This window comes from Chionomys nivalis, chromosome 24 (genome assembly GCF_950005125.1).
Source record: "Chionomys nivalis chromosome 24, mChiNiv1.1, whole genome shotgun sequence".
NCBI classification, from domain to species: Eukaryota; Metazoa; Chordata; class Mammalia; order Rodentia; family Cricetidae; genus Chionomys; species Chionomys nivalis.
Window position 1 is genome coordinate 42,724,525 of NC_080109.1, and position 23,053 is coordinate 42,747,577.

At 41.8% G+C, this 23,053-nt stretch overlaps 1 protein-coding gene across 2 annotated transcripts; it reads right to left on the reverse strand.

Annotated features, from left to right (window-relative positions):
• Positions 1 to 304: 304 nt before the first annotated feature.
• On the reverse strand, positions 305 to 18,505 carry Eif5a2 (eukaryotic translation initiation factor 5A2). Of its 2 annotated transcripts, XR_009056290.1 has the most exons (6): positions 18,412 to 18,505; positions 17,636 to 17,827; positions 17,025 to 17,129; positions 7,080 to 7,211; positions 5,550 to 6,413; positions 305 to 5,240 (listed from the first exon to the last, which is right to left on the reverse strand). XR_009056290.1 is itself a non-coding variant. In XM_057757121.1 (5 exons), the coding sequence occupies exons 2-5, from the start codon at positions 17,798 to 17,800 to the stop codon at positions 6,354 to 6,356; spliced, it is 462 nt and encodes a 153-aa protein (XP_057613104.1). In that variant the 5' UTR covers positions 17,801 to 17,827; positions 18,412 to 18,505; the 3' UTR covers positions 305 to 6,353. The 2 variants fall into 2 exon arrangements, 1 of the variants encoding a protein (XP_057613104.1); XM_057757121.1 differs by having other exon boundaries at positions 305 to 6,413.
• Positions 18,506 to 23,053: the final 4,548 nt, after the last annotated feature.

The window sequence follows — 23,053 nt, forward strand, 5'->3', positions numbered from 1 at the left end:
TCAAATCTACAGAATGGCTGCTTGTTATGTAAGTCAGGGTCTTGCTACATAGCCCAGGTTGGCTTTGAACTCCGAATTATCCTCCTGCAACAACTTCTGGTGCATCACCATGCCTGGCTAGCAAAGAATTCCAGAACTTAAAAGGAAGACAAGTTCATATCTAGCCTGGAGCTCAAAGTTAGAGATTAAGAAAGGACCTAGTACATGAGATAAAATGGAAGGCTTTCTTTCAGAAGTTCTCTACACAGTGAGCACAATTTTATAGTATAAAATATTTGAATGCACACATATAAGAATTGTGCACGCTTAAGTTTATTTTCATTTGATATAACATGAAGTTAACAGAAATTTTATGGTAACAAAATGTTATTAATAAGATTCTGCATTTTAAAGCATATTTTAGTATAGATGGATATTTAACATTCAAAGTTTACTCATTTTTAAAATGGAAAACACACAATTATAATATCCAGATCTTGTAATTTTAAAGTTTTAACCAAAACACTTGCAAGTAAATTCAAGAAATATCCTATATTTCAGACAAAAAAAGTACATTACTAACAAAGTGCCAATGAATCTGACAATATTATTTCCTTCTGGGGAAGAGGGTAAAGTACATGATAATATATAACTAGTCATTTTTAAATCATGGTTTAGAATGAGTAATTTGACGTATACTTCATAGTAACAAAGAGTATACTACATAGTAACTGTATTAGACTAACCATGATAAAGAATTGGCCTCTGAGCACAGCCATGATTTCTAGCAGGCTCTTCAGTCACTGCTGAATAGGTTAGTATCCAGTGTTTGTAAAAGTACAGTTTCAAACTAATACGAACCAAATCCCACCAACATTAAGAAATGGCTTCCAAGAACTTCATATAAATAAAAGAATCTTCCTTTTTGCTATAAATAGGTTCAGACCTGTTTTAAGATATGAACAGCAGTGATACAAAGCTTGGCAATAAGGACATTTCTAGCAGGTGATGGCCTCATGTGCATTGCCCTAAGTTGTGCCCGCCACATGAAGGAGACGAATTAGCCAATGTTTACAACTCTCTGGGCACCTGACCTCACTAGGTAGTTATGTTGGGGTTCAGGTATTTAGTTAATGGACAAATTACATAGTGACTCCAAAATGTGTTTCTACAGAACATCTGTGCTCCATAGCTAACTCCCAATGTTCCCTCTACAATCAAATAATGATGCTGTTTCTTCAATTCAGAGAACACATCTCATAGATTTAAGTTAACAGATTCAATTTTAAGATTTTTCTACCAGAGATTTTAAAAAAAAATTGTTGCCTATTACTCATCAGAATTCTAACAGAAAAAGGCTTGAGAACTATGAAATATTTATTATACTTAAACATTAGAAGATTTGAAGGTTCATGTCAGCACAATATACTGCTTATGGAAATATGCTTTGATAGTTTTGCTTTTATTCTAGAGATCCATATTTTCTCATAGCAAATGTGAATTCAGTATGTAAACATTTTAAGATACCCAAAAGAGTTAGGGATTTCCTGTCTGTTCTTAAGTGGGTCTGAGAACCACTGCATCAATGTCTGGCTCCAAAACCCTCTCTGAGGTTCATGCCAAAAAGATGCTAACAGAAACATCCCCAAGAACAAGGTTTCAAGGCAAGACCACTGGGAAGATCCCAGTACAGCTGCTACTAGTGCGCCCATCTTTCTTAAATACGTCACACCGAGAATCTGTGTTCCTATGCACTACAGCCGTAGGACTTGCGGGAACTCACAGTCTATTTGTAGGCAGCTGGCTTTAAAATATTGACACTGCATCTCTTTGCACTAACAGCCCTGAGAACAAAGCGTTCAAATTCCAGCTCAATAGAAACAATTTTCATGAAAAACTTTAAAGGTATAAAATCAAATTCTGGAAAACTTCTTAAAAAATCAGCTTTTGAGGCACTACAGACTACAGTACTTCAACAGATGGAAGGACTTCGAGAAAAGAACAAAGCTGTGTGTGTTTACACACAGTCACCTGGTGACGTAATGAAAAGCATGTGTCCCCAAATTTTTTAAATATCGATGTGTATCGCCGTATCTTCTGGCCTCAAGAATTTTGGTCTCTGCTATAAAGCACTGGCATAGAAATCTGTACTATGAAGGGGAACAGAGTCAAGAGCTTGGTTGGTAACCACTTCAAGTGACTGGCAGTGCCCCAGGGCATCAAGGATTCCAAGGCTAAGTTAGAGCCCAAAGGTCTGACAGGTCAGAGGGCAAATGACTGCACCAGTGTAACAAAATCTTCACAGCAGAAATAAAGCCTCTCTTCTAGAGCAAAAACATTCAACCTGCTAGTACTGTGTACACAGCAAAGAGAAAGAAAAGGGTACAGACACAAATTCGCGGTGACATGATGAGTCTCCATTCTCTACATGGCGCTTGTGAAACTGGAGATACGCTACAAAAAGTGCAGCACATACTAGGAACTAACTGCTAGCATTTCTCTGCTGTCAAAAAGAAGGAACTTCTGTTTTATGTTAGAAATATATGTTACCTGCCTCCCTTCAATATAATTTGTAAAGCTTTACTAAACGAAACACTTTGCTCTAAGAGAAACACTACTGAGTTATGTGAAAATAAAGTTCTGTATCTTTAAAATCTATACTTACATGTTGGAGTATGTACACTTCATATAGTATTTAAAATGAAATACTTAGCATCCGTGAAGACTGAGATGTCATTTCTGAGATTTTTCTTGTAGAGTATATGCTTCATAGTCCAAACACCGTCAGCAGCTGCCTGGCACAGCTCCTCAGTAGGGTCTCATTGGGCAGAGTAACAGAGCTCCCATCTGGCTGTGAAAATGAGCTGCAGACAGCATGTGAACAGAGCTGTGGTGGCTTGCCACCTTTCTCCACCTGCTGCTTCAGACAAGTACAGACCACCCAGCACACTTGGCAGACATGGTACCTGGGGAAAAGTCGTGGATTCTTCCTTATTGAATAGATTGCATCCATAGCCCATGTCTTATTGCAGTCCACCATTGCATTCTCAGACAGTCCTGGCAGCTTTACACAGTGAGGTTTATGTAATAAGGGCATCAGGCTCTTCCATGCTGTGGATCTTGCTGTTACTAACAATAATGACTCAGGAAGCATCACTTTCCTCAGCAAACTGCTAAGAAGAAAGGGCAATGGGTGCTCCTGGGTCCAGTCATTACATAGTGCAAATGCTGGCTCTTCAAATGAGAAGTCCAGCTTATCAAAACCATCGATCACAAAAAGGAGATTTCTGGACTCGGACAGGATCTGTTTAATGGGGACTTCAGTTCTTGGATATTAACTTGTAAAGCTTTTCTCCTTTGCTTGACTAATTTATCTCCCACTGAGATAAAAAACATAGGCAGACTTCTTGAAGAGATTCCCATTTGCCCATTCTAACATTGCTTTCTCAACAATGTTGTCTTCCCAACTCCAGCATCTCCATAAAGGATGACTGTTTGTCACATCTTGTAAGTGTTGATATCCTTATCAAACATACTCTCCAACAGCTTTTGGTCTTTCTGAGTAATTCCCTGATATGAAGTTGCAGATTTTCCAAGCAAAGAGTTCTTATCCCATACAATACAAAACCTTCCCTTTATTACAGTTCTGTAGTCTGTTCCATCATCAGTCTTTGAGGGACAGACCTTCTCAGCGATGCCCTGAAACAGCCACGGAGTACTCTCCAAGAGCCTTATGTAGTGAGCTGCTCTCCACTGCTCTGTCCGAGTCCAGTGGGATAAAGTTTCTGTGTCACGTCCTTCAGCAGCCGCCCAGCACTCAAGAGCTGGAGTCGACGGGCTGTGCTCTCACGAGTGAAAGTTGTCTGGATCTGGCTTCTGTTCTCATGAACAATCCAAACCTGTGGAACCTAAACCTTGAGAACTACAACTTAAAGGATGCTGGTCTGCATATTCTGTGTGATGCTTTAAAAAATCCAAACTGCCACATTCAGAGGCTAGGATTGGAAAACTGCGGCTTAACCCCTGCTTGCTGTCAGGATCTCTTAAGTCTTTTTTTGTAGCAGCCAAAGTTTGGTACAAATGAACTTAATAAAGAATGCCCTCAGTTACAACACAATTAGGAATTTATGTTAAGTCTTGAGGTCTCCAACATGCAAAACAAAACTTATAGTGATGGACAAAAAGGAAATTTATAGGAAAAAAGAAGTTTCTGAAGGATGCGAATTAACAATCCACAATAGGTGATTAGGCCACACTACTGTATAACAGAAGGTGGGTGCTGGCGGCAGAACCTGATGTGATGTGCCTTTAAAAATTAAAAAAAACAACATAACTCCAAATGGTATGGCCTTTAACATGAGAAATACTGGTCTATATCCAGAGATAGTGAATGTATTTCTAACAGGGATAAATTACACACGGCTCTGTAAAATGTTTGCTATATAAAGCAAAACTCACAAAATAAGAGAGAGAGAGACAGAGACAGAGACAGAGACAGAGAGAGAAGGAAATACTTAGGCTTAAGTAGCTTTTGCCATTCAACGTATGGAGTTAGAGATATATTGCTCTTCACCCTTCCACTGCAAAGGAAAACAGAGATTCCTGTGAGGTTTGACAAGTTACAAAGAACAAGGGCATGCTAGTCCTGAAGTAATATGAAATCAAAACACCAATGTGGTTATTAATTGGCTAGATGATGACCAGGAAACAGCAGAGATAAGTTTTTGGAATTCCTGTGGATAACACATCAATCACTTCAACTAAGGTACACATGAGAACACCAGAAATCTAAAGGAGATACCTGTAGAAGAATCTAGTCGAATTGCTAATTGTGCTTTGCATGGACGAAAGCTAAAAGGTCACACTAAAGTCCACTGGCTACAACTTCAATATTTCTTGTGCTTTGCAAGTCTCTTCCCGGCACTTCTCTTACAGTATCTTTCTTCTCTGGATTGGTTTGTGGAGGTCAAGACACAATTTAAAACTGCATACAAATTAAGCAACTAAAATCGTGGGCTCTCGCATTTCCACGGCAATTTAAACTGCTGACTGGGTCAGCTGCACCGTCGCATCTCTCTGCTCTAGATGGGAGCACAGCACTCTGGGGGCTAGGCTTGGTGCAGGAGACCCGAGAGCCAGGGCATTTTAGGAGTCTGTTCCAGGCTGTACTTCAATACGATGATCGTGATGATGTCAGAATTCTTCAAAAACACAGAACTATGTCTATGATTCCGGACATAATCTGCACACAATCCAAAAGTCTAAACAGAAATGGAAGGGCACGTATACAACATATTAATAGAATCCAGTTCACAGAATCTTTTCCTAGTTAGATTTTATATCTGTAACAGAAGTCATAAAAGAACAACATATATACACACACACACACACACAGACACTTAAAATAATTCTTCCATGGTTTACTTCTATTCCACTTTAGAAAAGTGTACATACATTTACAAGTCAAGAATTCAAAAATAACTTAATTCCTAATTTTAGAATAATGTCAAAAATAAATCTACTTTAAAAATCGTGGGAAGAGCTGGCTTACCAACATTATGAACACTCACAATAATGGCTGGAGGTCGTGCAGAGTCCCTGTAAGGCCAGTCCTTCTAGGGCACAGGCTGGGGACATAGCCAAAAGCAAAAATACAACTAGAGTTCACTCTATTTCATATGCTGATCACAGAGGTCTTAAATAAAACCCACAGTCTCCTCCCTTCTTGGCCGCTGTCCTGGGTCTTCCTCAGCACTGTCTGATTGCTAAGATTCTCTCGGCAGTTCTAGTTCCTATTACCACAACAGACTAAACTACCGCATAGGTCTGTCACCAGTCTGGAAAGGAGGCCATGATGCAGGCACTACATGGGACACCCTGGCCACCAAGAGAACACCATTTTATTGATGAGTTTAGTTTCAGGAAGTGTGTCAGCCACACAGGGCTGGAGCTTTGACAATTCATTTTATAATCTGTAAATTCTAGATATGAAGTCTGAAATCAACAAAGAACAATTCAACTTAAATGCGTAAAATTTGCATTCCACTAGATGCTACATTGTTGATTTAAAACCCTGGTTTGGCAACCACTTAACTTCAGGAGTGATTTGTCAGACGAGTGACATGTACTGAAACTACTGTATCTGTTTCTTATGGTCACACACTAGAAACCACAGAAATGTTATAGGAAAGACACTTTATAAAATTATACACCTCGATATATTCTTTTAAAGTTACTAACTGCCTGCAAAACTAAGCCAGCACAATTTCAAAATGAAACATAAGAAAAATAAAACATGAGGTTGCTTATGAAGGCTATAGCTTTGGGACAACTAGATCCAGACCTAACGGCCCCGCTTGTGTGGAAGGTCCTGTCTATTTGCAGGGCTTGATGGCCACAGCATATTCTTCACTCATGGCACACATGACAGATACCTAGAAGGGGAAAGGGCAAGTAAAGAGTTACTCAGGGGGTAATGCAAAGAGAATATGTACTGTGTTCACTAAATCCTGCATACGGGCCAACAACTTTTATGTTGACTTTGTAAATGGGTAATCCAAAGCAGCTAGCCTGTCTTCTGCACAGTTTTCAGGATTATAATTTCTCAGACAGTAGCTCAGGACAACTTCCCGGGAAAACGGAAACACTCCATCAACAGTTACTCCATGTTACACTTCTGAGTTATAACAAAGTCCACCTTTCCCCTCTGTGCTCCCTTCATAGGCAGATCTAAAATAAGTATGGAGTTCCATGTCAAGCCAGAAGAAATAAGACAAACAACCCACCTCCCACACTTGATGCTTCCTTTGGTAGTAAATAGATCTTTAAGGGTGCCACAGAAATTACCGTATGGTGATCATTTCAACATTTCAGCAGTATTTTAAAGTTATAGTTCACAGGGTTGAAATTTATTTTATATATTATTGTTGTATGTGTGTAAACAGACGAAAAATACTTTTATTAAAGGTGAAGAAAACATACAGCAAGATGCACAGATAATGACCCCCTGCAAAGCAGAGGAGGCTGAAGTCTCCACATACAGTCTAACCTGTTAGGGCCAGTTTTAGAGAATGGTTTTGAGAGTCTGCCATCAGTCTTACCTGCACATCTTCACCTGCATTGTATTTTCCTTCTATTTCTTTGCCCAATTCACCTTCTGGCAGCTTAAGATCCTCACGGACTTCACCAGTTTCTGTCAGCAGGGAAAGGTAACCATCCTGAATGCATATGAGCTATTGGAAGAAATTATAGGTCATACCGATTAGAAGGCATCCTCTTTGTTGCAATGTTCTCACAGCTAAACTCGAACAGTCATTGGGTTAGATGAGAGCACAGCAATACATCATCAGACTTACGGCGTTTAAAAATGCCAACATGACTCATGCCCTCAGTCCTACCTAGCACTTGGGTAGACCCTGTCTCAAAAAGAACGAAAATAAAGAAAAGAAAAAAAGGAAAAATGCAGGCGTTATAACAAACCCAGAACAGTGTGTGATTCATTCCCCATGTACCAGTCCACCTCCCTCTGCACAGCCACAATATGGACAGAGCTATTCTGAAAGAAAATGTAAGTTTTTTAAATAATATGCTTTAGATAATTTCCAAATCATAAAATATAGAATAATTTTCCTCTAATCATCACACATGTACGTGAACACACTAAGCAAAAATTTCCTGTTAGTGGATATCAAAGTTATGTTTAGTTTTTCACTATTAAAATGATGTATTTTACAATTTGATTATAACCAAAGTTAATGTGGAAATTTTTGGTCTTCAGACCACTGTTAACAGATTTTTAAAAAACATTTACATACATATATATGTCTATATACAAATACATATATATGTATATATATCATACAATATATTCTATCTGGCTATCTATCTTTCTATCTATATGTATTATATTTTGATCTTATTCTCCCCCCCCGTTACCATCTCTTGACCCCCCCACTGCAGCTGATCTCACCTAGCCCCTCTTCTATTTTTCATGTCTTCCTATTTCTTGGTGAGCTGGTAAGTTTCACCAGGGTTGCTTCTGGAAGTGTGGGTGAGGGTTGTTCACGGGAGCCTCTGCTGCTTACAGACACTGCACGACTGAAGGAGAAGTGTCTTCCTCCACTGACTCTGTAGACCCTCAGGGAGGGATGGCAACAGACTCTAATATTATCCTATCTTACAGCATTAATGGAACAAACCTAGCCATGACCTAACCTGTAAAAAAAACATATGCTTTGATATAATGCTTTGAAAAAGAATTATCTTTTAATAGTGTGTAGTTGTGCATGTTTGCATCTGTGTCTGTATCTGTGCAGGAGCTTAAAGAGGCCAGAGCCTAGGATTCCTAGGAGACCGAGCTGCAGGCTGTTGTGAGAGTGGGGACTGAACTCAGGTCCTCCAGAGCAGCAGCATCTGTCCTAACTGCTAAGGACACACACACACACACACACACACACACACACACCACACACATGGTGGAACTTGAGCCCTGACATCTGTAACCAGAGTTACGATGTATAAGCTGACATAATAAATAGAAGGAGTATCCAAATGCTGCATGAGCACCACAGTCTGCAATGCACAGGAGACTCAAGCCTTGATTCTACACTGTGAATACTAGAAACTGCAACAGTACTTTCTCGTCAGGACCACCAGACCGTAAACAACCACACAGACACTTAGTATTAATATGACCTTGGCCTCAGCTTAGGCTTTTCCTCAACCAGCTCTTATAACTCAAACAAACCTGCTTCTATTAATCTGCCTTCTACCGTGTGACTGGACTACCTCTTCTCTGTATAGTATCTCCGACCTGTTTCATGTCTTCCTGGTGTCTGCCTGCCTCTCTTCTTCTCAGAGTTCTCTCTCTCCCTGGAAGTCCCATTATATTCTCCTGCCTAGCTATCGGCCATTCAGCTTTTTATTACACCAATCACAGCAACACTTCTTCACAGTGTACAAATATTCTACAACAATGAACTTTTTTTCACTGAAATGTCTCAGAACTAGCTGGGAACAGTGAAGAACAAGAGGCGACAGGTACACGCACAGTATATGAATGTCTGAGGGTGCGAAGTTCACACACAGTGTGTAAATATCTGAGGGTGTGAGGTTCACACCCTGTGTAAATATGTGAGGGTGTGAGGTTTACATGGTGTGTAAATATCTGAGGGTGTGACAGACACGCACAGTGTGTAAATGTCTGAGAGCAGGAGCTTGTGTAAGGCAGAACTTGCTGCCTTTAGCAGTTCCTGAGGTGGAATGCCATACTTCAGTGACTGAAAACAGGAGGCAGATAATAACACTGGGATCCTGGTAATTATTTGCAAATGCTAATTTTTTAAGATTCAGAATTCATTATATGAACTGAGGTGAAATACATGAAGTATTTCAAGACAAAAATGTATAAGTGTAATATAAGCATGTAATGAAGCCAAATAAATGTGAACACTGAGAAAATTAATTAAAAAGTACACATCTTTTAAGTGGAATCATCCCTTGTTAGCACTTAATTATCTACGTAGACCCCTTTATATATGTGTATACAGACTACAGTGTACATAATACATTGCTATATATTCCTCCTTCGCCGAATCATTTGAGACCTAAGTTTCACAGATCATGCCTTTTCAGATATAAATTCTTCAATGTGTTTGCCCTTAAAACAAGGACACTCCTATGTAAGTTTTTCAAACTAATCGATGACCCATCTTCAAATGTGCCAGTTGTCCCAATACTCTGATAGCGACTTACTGTGCCTGAGTAACACCCTGCAGTTTTCTGCTGTCGTGTGGGTTTTGTTTCTTGAAATGTGGAGCAGCTGTAATATCCTGTCTTTCAAGACATTGACACTGACTTCATTAATAGACTGTCACCCAGTCTGAGTCTGCCTTGTTACCCTGTAGTTCATGTAATGTATTTTTGAAAGAAACTATCTAAATGATGTGTCCTTGGAGTACCAATCATGCCAGGAGGCAAATGTACCTAGCACACTAATGGTGCCGCGAGCCCTGACCACCTGGTTACTAGGGTGGCTTCTGCAAGATCTTTATAGACTAAATATAGCTTTCTTTCAAAAAAGAAGGAAGCAGCCAGTGGTGTTACTGCTAAATCTTAAGTATATTTTTGTACAAACTTCCATCTTTTCCCAAAGGTTTAGGATGAGCACACATGCAATACATGCAGTTGGTGTCCCGACTCCTGACCAGCATGTGGGATTTACTGGCACTGGAATGTGGCATCTTCTCTTTACCGAAAGGTCTTACTAAAATGATCAAGGGCTACTTGGGAAAACAGGTGACTTCATGTCAGAGTGGGAGGTGGAACACGTGCTCATTAGAGTATGAGGAACCATCAAGGCCATGAGTTCGGCACAGTCCAAAGGGATCCAGGAATTAGCGTGACTAAGCTTGCTTTGACCGGTAACAAAACAACTTGTAAATTAATGTGGAAGAGAAAGATAACACACAGAAACTCAAATATGTTGTTGCCTGAGTTCACAGTAAAGGTCCGTTTACTGGTTATCTTCAGTGCATCCAGAAGAGGACATTTCAAAACTAATAATGGGAGTGAATGAGATGGCTCAGTGGGTGGAGAAACCTGTTGGCAAGCCTGGTAATTTGAGTACTACGTAGTAGAAGGAGAACCAAATCCCTCAAGTTTTCCTCACCCTGACATTCCATCATGGTACATGTGTGTGTCTGTGGCTCTGTGTATACATATGCATACATATGTATGCTCATGTACATACATATACATACACACACATAGAAATTCTTTTAAAATATTAAAATCCCTGATACTGACTGGCATAGTGAAGTATTTATGTATTTATACTGGCTTCCTTGTGTACTTGTACACACATGCATGAGAATGTACTCTGGAGATGTATGCCCTAGTCCTCAAGATAAAAGCAAAACAAGTGATTAAGAATTTCCATAGAAGTAGTCTAGTTTTCAAAGAAATAGTGGAATACCAGATCATTACATTGTTTTCTTTAAATTAATGGAATGATGATATATATGTGTTGTGTGATATTTTGTTTGTGTTCTGACAACTAAAGCTTGCCTGGAGATCAGAGGGTGGCACTACCCACTAGTTAACCACAGAAGCCAGAAAGTGGTGGTATGCACCTTTAATCCCAGCACTCCTGGCTCACGCCTTTAATCCCAGCCCTCGGGAGGCAGAGACAGAAAGTGATACAGGGGGTGTAGAGAGGATCTCAGCCTTTTTGGATGCAGGAATGAGACAGGTAGGAAGCAACTGGCAGCTGCTCCAGGTTCTTTGATCTTCCAGGTTTTTACCCCAGTATCTGACTCCTGGTTTTTACTGATTAAGATTATTACATTAATGCTTCATATATATCTACTAATGTTACAGAAAAAGCAAGATTGTGCTGGGTGTGGTGGTGCATACCCTCAACCCCTTAATCCTAGCACTCTAAAAGCAGAGGCACATAGATCTGTGAGTTCAGCACAGCAGCCCCCTAGTTGGTTTCTCACATTCCTATGGATGAGGTCCTATACCATGTGCATATGACAGCACTTAGTGAACCGACTGGGCTATACTGTAAAGAGAGAGAAGATGTGAAGTTGGGAAGAGTTGTGGGAGGGGCAGGCCCAGGTGTTAGTAGAGGAGAATATCTACATATTATCTAACTACATTGCATTCATGTATGACATTACCAAAGAATAAATAAAACATTTTTCAAAGGAGCAGGGTGCAGATAGAGCAGGACTGTCATATATTGATGAGTATCAAACCCAGGTGATGTATATGTGGGCTATGACACTTAGAAAAGTCAAACACGGCCAGTGAGACAGCTCAGCAGGAGAGCATTGCTGCAGACGACTCCTGGAATGCACACAGTGGAAGAAGAGAGCCACTACTGCCAAGGCAGGAGTGCACACACGTGAGAGATAATAAAGTGAACAGTGCACAGGCAGAGAGAGAGCACACACGTGAGGAGTGCACACACGTGAGAGATAATAAAGTGAACAGTGCACGGGCAGAGAGACAGCACACACGTGAGGAGTGCACACACGTGAGAGATAATAAAGTGAACAGTGCACAGGCAGAGACAGCACACACGTGAGGAGTGCACACACGTGAGAGATAATAAAGTGAACGGTGCACAGGCAGAGAGAGAGCACACACGTGAGGAGTGCACACACATGAGAGATAATAAAGTGAACAGTGCACAGGCAGAGAGAGAGCACACACATGAGGAGTGCACACACGTGAGAGATAATAAAGTGAACAGTGCACGGGCAGAGAGACAGCACACACGTGAGGAGTGCACACACGTGAGAGATAATAAAGTGAACGGTGCACAGGCAGAGAGACAGCACACACGTGAGGAGTGCACACACGTGAGAGATAATAAAGTGAACGGTGCACAGGCAGAGAGAGAGCACACACGTGAGGAGTGCACACACGTGAGAGATAATAAAGTGAACGGTGCACAGGCAGAGAGAGAGCACACACGTGAGGAGTGCACACACGTGAGAGATAATAAAGTGAACGGTGCACAGGCAGAGAGAGAGCACACACGTGAGGAGTGCACACACGTGAGAGATAATAAAGTGAACGGTGCACAGGCAGAGAGAGCACGGAAACTACTGAATGCTGGAGGGAGGCACAGTGGGCTGAGCAAGGATGAGCTAATCGGAAGGGTGACTACGGATCCGGCCAATGATGTGCCCAGAATGAGAAAGAGCATAGAAAGGGGGATTATGGGAAGAGTGGTTTTGTGTTTGCCTCTGTTTATATTACTAATATACAATAGAGGGCAGGGGAAGATTGTCACTATGAGTGCTTTCTTAGTCCCAGTTGCTGGATTTGGCTTGACATTCTATTTCACAACAAGCAGCTGTCACTGTGCAAGGTGAGACTTACTTTCTTTCAACTTCAGCCTTCTCTCCCTTGCACTCTTCAGTTACTCCCAGAAGCTGCTGGTCCTGGGTAGAGTGAATTCTTAAACATTATTATGGTAAGATGATAAATAAGTAAGATGATCATCAACTGGGGTGTGCTCTGACCCAGCAAGGCATCCGTGGGTGTGCACAGTGACAGGACACCATCGAGTGAAGAAGCATGGACACGATAACGTGAGAGGGTCCTAAGGTACCAAGAGCTTGAGAAGTGGCTCAGATTCAGAAAGCACTCTCTCTCACACTGACCACTTCTCCCCATGAACCTATACCGACGGCTTGGTGGGGAATTCTTTCTGACTAGCTGACTGTAAAAACATGATTAGAATGATTTCTAGTGACCACGAAGAGTATGAGGAGCCAGCAGAAAGGGCTGTGACAAATGGTAGGGTGGGGAGACTTAGACTGTATTGATTTCTATTGACTATGGGCAAAGAGTCAAGAGTTGTGTTAGGAGTCAAGGACATGTGAAGACCAAGCTAGAATTGTCAATGAGGTCTAGGGTAGTGGTACATGCACAGACTCTCTAAATGTTCTCCTAGTGAAAGACATTCAACTTCTTGTTATTGCTGCCTTAGTACTTGCTCAACAGACTTAATGACACAGGCTTTCTCTCCCTGAGGCTAACAGAGCCCCACAGGTAGGACTGAAGCAGGGTCCCTGATCTGACATCTTTCCCCAGTGGGAACAGCTAGTACCTAATAACACTGCAGAAACAGCAGGCTGCACTTCTTGCAGCAGAACCAGTCTACACATGGACTTGCTTTTTCTGCCTGCAGTGCTTCTGCTAAAAGTACACCTCCTCTCTGCTGCGGCACCTCAGATGGTCTCACTTCTGAATAAAATGCTCACTTACAGGCAAAGTAACGAGACAATGAGATGCTGCCCTAAGAGGTCGATGGTTCATGAATCCACACCTCTGTCAACAGCTTGCCTATGGAACTATTTTACCAGTTACAACATAATACTTGCTGCTATTTTTCCTGTAAGAGAACTCACTGACTTAGCAACCTAATGTGGCTCTTTTCACTATTGTCTTTAATGATCCTGTAGCACTATATCTGTCCCTTCTCCCTAAAATACTGGGCTCTTCATTTAGTGGTTTCCATTCTCCGAGGAAGAATGCTTCCATGAAGAATACAAGGCATTCATAGAACTGATTAAAATAAAAAAAAGATTTTAAAGCATGGGGAAATCATAGCATCACTATTTTCTTTATTGCTAATATTTTAATTTCAATATGGAGGCTGTGAGATGGCCCAGGACTACAAGTCCTTACATCCGTAGGACCCACATGATCGGTGGAGAGAACCAACTCCTGAAAATTGTCCTCTGACCTCCACAAGTGTGGAGGCATGGCACACACAAACACTAGGTTATATAAATGCAAATTGAATTTAAAAGTCATAATTCTGGCAGCCTACTGGCACTCAAAATACTGAATTCAGCAGATACAAAGGAACTGAATGTAGCCAGATAATAAGAGAAGCAGGGATTTCACCAAGGCACTTGGATAGAGGAGTGAAGACCCCAGAGCATAGTAAACATACTAGAAAGTCCACAGAACTGAGTTCCTAACTGAATGCCTAGAAATAAACATTCCATACCAATTTTATAACAGGGAAGTTGCCAGGCATGGTCCTAAGTGATTGCTAACCTCCTATGCCAGGCATGGTCCTAAGTGATCGCTAACCTCCTATGCCAGGCATGGTCCTAAGAGTTCACTAAGCCTTGAAACAGTCTCTTAAGAAGTTTGTTATTCATATCCCAATTTTATGAGGAAAAAGAGACAAGAGACCGAGTAACTTGTCAACCAAGGTCGCTCAGTAATAAGTGCCAAAGCAGAGCCTAGATCCACCTGATTGACACCATCCTTCGCTGTCCACTGTCATGTTGACAGCATACTAAGGCTGGGACTACGGGAAAGTAAACAATGCCTCTTGGGTACAAGCTTGAGAAGGCAGCCCAACACCTCAACTACAGAACACTTCAAAGAAAATAAAAAACGAGAACGTAAAAACTTTATGATAAACAAATGAAAGTTTTGTAATGGGGACAGGGCCACAATCACTAATTTTCCCTTTTATGCTAGGCTACTATATGGCTTGGCATTGTTAGTAGGAACTGTCTGCTTAATTTCTGCACATGAGGTGAAGGGTATGCTTGGACCTTACTGAACACCCAAATAAAATCCATACCAAATTAGTCCTTTTATGTTCAGTTTTAAGCTTCAACGATTCGTTAATTTGACCACAGCAATCATGCGAATTGCTAGTGTTGGCTTGATGAAGCATCGACAGGCAGGAGCACGGGGAAACCACTGAACTGACGGACACTGAGCGCCCAGAGATCGACAGACAGGAGCAAGGGGAAACCACTGAACTGACGGATACTGAGCGCTTAGAGCACTCACAAGACAGGATGAGAAAATCCATCTTGGCAAAATTAATTCTATACTTAGCCTTAATGTTACATGTCAATCTTATACACCACTGAATAAACACATATTCATTTAGCGAGTGTTTACTGAGTGCCTACTACGTACCACATCTAAGTTCAGTGATCAAGAACAATGAAATGATTAGGTAGAATTTGATATAGAAAATGTGACGCAGAACAAAAATACTTGGTGCTCACAGCTGCTCATGGGCATATACTTTCTCAGTCAGCCTTGGTTCGTAGACTGAAAGGCAGAGGTTAGAGAAACACACACATTTGCTAGAAAGTGCTAGAACTAGATTCAAACCTAGATCTGCCTGACTCAAAACACTGCTTGCTTTGGTGTTTGATATAACTATCAAGATATTTTAAATTGTTCAGACTCAACATATAAAACACTCATAAGTGAAATAGTGAAAATATAAAACCAAATTAAGACTAGAAAAATATGTATACATGTGGATAGCATCGAAAGAAGTCACTGAATGAACACGTGATGCAGTGCAGAGAGACCAGCTTAAGGTTAAAGATAAAGCTTACACTTAAGACAGAAAGTTTATTTTACGCTGTATTTGGTAACAAAACCTTCTATAGCTATGATCAGTCAGAGATTCTACATTCCAGAAGGTCGGTTAACAATAACACACCAAACCACAAAATGCCATCATTAAACATGACCAATCTCCACGTGTAATTGGAATTAAAGCTTGAAGATCATATACGTATGTGTGTGCACGTGCATGCACATGTATATATATATATATATTAAAATATATTATAAAAATATATGTTAATAAAAGGTCACAGTTAGTGGGTATAAGTAAGTCAGTTACATAGTTTTTTATTTTCTCCTTTGTACTCAGTGGCCAGGCACTTTATATTTATGGGTTTCAAGTTACTTTCCTACTTAAGGATACCAGATTTTGAATTGTGTAAAAACTTGGTTAGTAGGAAAGTAGGAATATGAATTCCAGTGTTGGAAATCTTAGGTCTGCTTGCTGAAAAGAAACAACACACTTAGGAAGGAGTTATCAAAACCTGATGTTTATAGCAGAGAGAATAATAATTTTACCAAATATTAGACTTTCTGATACCCTTGGTCTGAATACTGCATTTTAAATACTACATTTGTTTATTTAGTAAAAGTATGTGTGTGCCACATGTGTTTCATGGCTCATATGTGGAGGTCAGAGGACACAGGAATCTACTGTGTCCTTCTGGAACTGAGCTCAGGGGCCAGGCTTGACAGCGAGCGCTCTGACCGACTAAGCCATCTCACTGGTCCCCAGTGCTGTCACAATGCAGTAGAGGTTAGAGGTACAGCATGCTGGCCTACAGCATGCACAAGGCCCTGGGTGTGAGCCCAAGCACAGCATAACCAGGTGTAACCTGTAATCCCAGCCCTCAAATGTAGACGCAAGAAGATCAGAAACTGAAGGTCATCCTTGGATGAAAGTGAGTTCAAGGCCAGCCTAGGATATATGATGCCCTATTTCAAAATTTTAAAAAAGCACAAATATTGAAAAGAACAAAACAGAACACTATTTCTCTAGTCTGTAAAGTAAGTGGAGTCTACTAACTGGTGAGGAAAAGACCCTATAAAGCTACTCTCACGTCTTGTCAAACTCCTACTAAGACATCTGAACCAACATTAGTAAGGAAATCGCTACTTACTTGATAATCATTTCTCTTAATATTTGGAACATCCATGTTGTGAGTGGAAGGACAAATATCTTCATATTTTTTGCCAGTGAAAATATCAATTCCAACAAGGTGTACCTAACATAGGGGGACAGGAAACACGTTTGATCTGTCAGTACGTAGCTACTTACATGGGGGCACAATCCCAACACTGATCGTAATGGGTTCTTTTATCTCATTCCAAGGTCATCTTATTTTCTTAAAAAAAAGAAAGTAGCAGTGGCCATAATTGAGATTCAGTAAACACCTGACAGTTTCATGGCATCAAAACTCAATACCCTACAGATCTTAGCACTTCAAATACAAGAGTCCAGAGAAAATGAAGATCAGGTCTCTTAGAGTTTTAAGAACATGTTGGTTTCAACTGTAAATGAGATATTTTAGATCACCAGATTCAGGAAAGTTTTAGTTGCCAACTAATGAGACATTCTAAGGACCCAGTTAAGGAGAGCATTCAGAGAAATAGCTGATCATTCAGAGACCGATGGACGAATAAACAGTTCTTTTAAATACAGAAGCCTCATGATGTAGAATGGAACACGAATGATCTCGCTGAAGCCAAAGAACGACCTGGAAGGGTTTACCTTGGCATGACCATGCTTCCCAGTCTTGGAAGTTGACATCTCCACGATTTTGCATGGTCGTCCTTTGAGCACCACGAAGCCGTTTTTGCGCAGGGCTGAGCACTGCATAGGGTAAGTGCTGGAAGCCCCTGCATCTCCAGTAGTGAAGTCAATTTCGTCTGCCATGGTAGGCTGGGGAGATGTGTGATTTTTCTGACGGAAGTATGCAAAAAGTTTGTTTGCTTTTTAATAACGGGCATACAGGTAGGGCCAAGTCTCATTCTGGGGGCAGGTAACAAGCCGAACATCAGTGTCCCGTTAATTTTGCATTTATAGGACACTCACTCTGAGTGGTGGATACTTTGCCATTCAGGCCTCTAAAAACTTTTTCATCCCTTGGTGGGAGGTGGGGAAGGAAGCCGCAGAGGGCCTCGCTGGGGAGTGAAGGCGATGTCAGCCCTGGGCCAGCAGGTCCTATCCTCACCACCCCACCGCAAGAAGTGCCCACAACCTTCCAGCCCATGCCCGCTGACTGACCCGGCATCAGCCAGGCCGCAAGTCCAGGGAAGGCTGGGACAGGAGCACCGGGCTGGCAGCACCTAGCCCTCGGTGCGCCTAGCACCCGCAGCGGCGCCGCCCTGGCATCCCGGTCTCGGCCCAGCGGCGAAGGGCCTGTGCCCAGCGGTCCCGCGCTCGCCAGCAGTCAGCTTTCCATGCCTCTCGGCTCCTCCCCTCGCCCGGACCCCAGCATCGTTGGCTGAAGCCCCCACCCCGCCGGCCCGACCCCAGATCTTCACCTTCGGGCCCGCACCGCACGCCTTCGCTGCGTCCGCCAGTCCCTGCGGCTGCGGCGGCGCTGGCGGCCGCGGCTGGTCCAGGAGACGGGGCGGGGCCGCCACGCTTCCCACACCCGGCTCCCCGCCCCGGCCCGCCCCGCCACGGCCCGGCCCACCGTCATCCACACTTCCGGGATAGGCCCGGGCGCGGAGTCGGCCCCGCCCCCGAATCTCTCATTGGCTCGAGGCTTCCCGAGTGCCAGCCCAGTCACGTGAAGCGCGCCCTGGCAACCCCACGTGCTGCGGATTAGTGCACTTCCGGCGTGCAGAGGTGGCTGCAGTCGACTGCTTGAAGCTTCGCCGTGCTACGGGCGCAACTGCATCCTCATCTTCGGTTAGGGGCCCGGCTGACCTTGGGGATAGCCATTAGCCCTGGCACGCAGGTGCGTGGATGCTGTCACACAATGGTCTTCACAACTCTCAAGTCCTACGGATTTTCCAAGTGTCCCAAGTGGCAGTGGAAGGAACTTTGATTCAGCCTCTGGTACAGCTTGCAGCCCTCCTTGGGGTTGGAGTCCATGCTTGGAGCTAGAAGAAGAATGCCAGCCGTGGTGTGTTATTTCATGACTCCGCATTGTAGGCTGGCAGAGAAGACTGCAGACACCCTGTGGTGAGGTGTTGGTGCCGCCTGGCCGGAGTCAACAGTGTTCCCAGGGGTGAAAAATTCCTCAGCATGTGTACCAACCATGAGCCCAGAGCCTGTCTCTTCTGCCCCATGATCTTCCTGGCACTAATGAGCCCTAGAGTTTGGTTTTTTGCTGTTGTTTGTTGTTAAGGATTAAAGACATTCCTCAGAGGGGCGCTTCTCTCTCAGTTTCGTCATAACTGCATTTCTCTTACCTTGAAGAGAATCTAGGCAGATCACTTCTCACTCCGGAACCCAGTGCATTCGTTCAGTGACTTGGCATTGCTCTCTTGTAAGTAAATCCAGTCTTATATTTTTGTATACATATATGCAGAATGTATTTCACTTGTGTTTCTGGACGCAATAAGCACTTGACTTCCATAAAGTAAACTCTGCCTCCTGTTAATATGTGAAAGAACCAAATCAGGATCCAAGGTTATTGCGTTCCCTCTGTTTTCTTATGCTGCCTACCCTTTCCGTATTATTATTGTTGCCGCTAATATTTAAGTAAGAGTCATATAGGAGTGTATTGTTTCATCTCCGTTGCTTAATCTTGACTGCTAATGTTTTTTAAAACTAAGATTAAAGTTAGAATTTTTTTTTTTGTTTGTTTTTCGAGACAGGGTTTCTCTGTGGTTTTGGAGCCTGTCCTGGAACTAGCTCTTGTAGACCAGGCTGGCCTCAAACTCCCAGAGATCCGCCTGCCTCTGCCTTCCGAGTGCTGGGATTAAAGGCGTGCGCCACCACCGCCCGGCTTAAAGTTAGAATTTTTGTAAAATAAAGTGTACTTTTAATTCCATGGGTTTTGATAAAGAAAGTCAATTATAGAATCACCATCATAATCAAGATAGAATATTTTCCTCATTCCAAAATTTCCTGTGCCTTATGTCTTCAGCTCTGTCTTCCACCCCCACCGCATACCCAGCCAGACCTTGGCAGCCATTAGCAGTTACTCTATTATCTGTGTTTTGAATAATGGACAAAGGCAGGGAAAATGATGCAGTTTGCCCGGAATCATGTAGCTTGTAAGTCAGTCAGAGAATTAAAGCTGAAATTATTGCTTTGTCTACCACCATATTCACATATCCACATAAGATTTGCATGTAGAATCAAATGACTATTTAATTTAACCAAAACAGTGCCTTCCGAAGTTCTTCGGAAGTAGCACCTTCTGAGCACTTGTCATTAGGAGCATTTGGTTCCTTGTCGGTTCTTGGAGTCACATTTTCACTGATAAGGAGAGATTCTGTCACATTATTTCTATCGAAGATGTCTGATTTCATATGTATGGTTAATATTGGGTGTGTGGCTAACAGCACTGTAATTCAAACCTGGTATTTTATCTACACTCCTGTTGCCTCTGGCACAACCCAGTCTTGAGCATAGGAACACTAGAGAACTTTTCAACACGATCTTTCAGGGGGCATTTTAAGCAGAAGTCATACAATGCAAAACAGAAACAAAGTTCCAAAGTAAGTAGTAAATAGAGCATAAAGAAGACTTATGTGCAGTTTGATAGTTGAAACCGTAAAAGAGAATACTGCTGTATTTGACCTCGGCTAGGAAAATGTGGACAGGCCAAATCTCTGTGTGTTCACAGATGGCCTAGAAAGCACATGTATTGTTTAGGAGGTTACTAGTGAGTTTTCTTTGGTGTGTATATGCAAATCCACAACTGTGGAATCCCCAAATAGTGAGGATTGAGTATTTAATTAATTTATTATTTACATACTTATTGAATATTTATTTTAGCACCCTTCTGGAATTTCCAGGTAGAGGCATCCCCTTGTTCATAAGATGCTTGTAGTCTGCCAGTAGTAATTTTCAAAGATAACGGCTACAAGCAACTGTAGGACATGGCAAAAGGAGCTCCACCTTGTTTAGCCTAGGTGTTGACCAGGTAGAATATAAGGCAGTCTGCAGTAATTTTGAGTTTCCTACAGGTAGGTTGTTGAAAGGTTTTTAAAAAGCTGAAATTAATATCACATTAATATGTTTAGTTTAACCTAATCAATGTGTCCAAATATCTTTCATATGTAACCAATATAAAATTTTTACTAAGGAATTGTACCACCTTCTTTTCTTCTTCTTCTTCTTCTTCTTCTTCTTCTTCTTCTTCTTCTTCTTCTTCTTCTTCTTCTTCTTCTTCTTCTTCTTCTTCTTCTTCTTCTCCTCCTCCTCCTCCTCCTCCTCCTCCTCCTCCTCCTCTTCTCCCTCTCCCTCTCCTTCTTCTTCTTCCTCTTCTTCCTCTTCATTATTATTATTGTTATTATTGAGTCTTTACAATCTGGTGTGTGATTTTCACTGAATATCTAAATTTCAAGTGGCCACATTTCAGGTGCACTTGAAGCTGTGTGTGACTGGTGGCTTGTCTGGGAACATCACAGATTGGAAAGAATAGCCATAGCTTCTGTGGAGGTGACAATATAATTTGAGATTTGAAGTTTGGGTAGGAGCTAGTAGTAAGACACTGTTAAAGTTTGAATATTCAGTTCCTCCCAAAAGACTGATAGACTGAGGGCCCGATTCCCCAGCTGGGAGCACAATTTTGGGAGATTTCTGGAAACTTAGAAGAGGGGACCTGGCTGGATGAAGGAGGTCACTAAAGGTGTGACTTTGGTGTTATCTTGTCCCTGACATCTTTTGTCTTCTCTCTGCTTCCTGTCCTTAATGGAGAGAAGATGCTTTTGACACATACTCCCTGGCCGTGATGTTCTGACCAAGCACATGGGGCCAAACCATGAGACATAATAAGTGCTTCTTCCGTTAGGTTGCTTTTGTCTGGTATTTTGGCTACAACAATAAAAAGTTAATGCAGAAGGGGTTTGGAAAATGCATTAAACCAAATGCAATGGGAGTTCAGGAGCCCAAAGGGTGAAATCATGGTTTTATCTTGTACTGCAAATGGCTTAGTATGTACTGTGAAGAGATGGGTGAATCTTTACTTTGTTCTAAGAGCAGTCAACACTAAAACAATACAGTTGATAAAATTATAATTTTGTTTTTGATTTAAAAAGACAACTTTGTAAGATACCTTTATGGGGAGAAAACTATTAGAAGTAGGAAATTAATTATAAATCAAATAAAGTTTATTTTAGTGAACAAAGTTGTGACTGTGAAGAGACAGAATCGAGAGAGTTATAAGGGAAAAAATGGAATGAATATCATAATTGAATGTTGGGGGTCAAGATGGAGAGGCACAGGGTATAAAGAATTAAATGAAGACACATTGTTTTATGGCATTAATATACCATCCACAGAGATGGAAAATTCAGAAGAGGCAAGTTTCAAGGAGAATTGAGTTCACTTTGAGGGCAAGAGGGTTGAAAATTCTGTGGATGATAGAATCTCTGAAATAGAGATCTCCATTGGTGAATCATTAACATGCATGTGAGGGCGTTATGGTTATAGCTCCGATAGTGGATGCACGAATAAGTAGGCTCAGTTGTCATAGTACTTCTATTGCTTGGTGAAACACTATGATCCAAAGCAACTTGGAGAGAACAGGGTTTATTTCAGCTTACAGCTTGTAGACCGGCATCCTGGGAAGTCAGGGCAGGAGCCTGGACGCAGGGACTGATGCAGAGGTCGCGAAGGAGTGCTGTTTACTGTTTTCCTTGTCATGGCTTGATCAACCTATTTTCTTATGGTACTTAGTACCACCAGCCCGTGGCGGGGGCACCATATACACTTATCTGGGTCCTCCCACATCAATCATTAATCAAGAAAATGCACCACTGGCTTGCCTACAGGCCAATCTCAGTTGAGAGTTCCCTTTTTCAAAATGATTTTAGCTTTTGTCAAGTTGACATAAAATCAGCAAGCATAGTTAACCCCTTGTCAACACGACACATAGACACATCACTATTCTACTACATCATTTCCTTTCATTTGTCACCAAGGTGGCATGCTAATATCACAATATAAAGGATAAGTAATTTTAAAGGGTCCCACAGTCTTTAAAATTTCAAATGCTTT

Excerpts from the sequence above, each read along its gene's own strand:
- Eif5a2 (XM_057757121.1), bottom strand. The coding sequence starts at position 17,800 with ATGGCAGACGAAATTGACTTCACTACTGGAGATGCAGGGGCTTCCAGC. Across the intron at positions 17,130-17,635 it reads GGAAGCATGGTCATGCCAAG|GTACACCTTGTTGGAATTGA; the intron begins GTAAACCCTTCC and ends CCCCTATGTTAG. Across the intron at positions 7,212-17,024 it reads TTAAGAGAAATGATTATCAA|CTCATATGCATTCAGGATGG; the intron begins GTAAGTAGCGAT and ends TTCTTCCAATAG.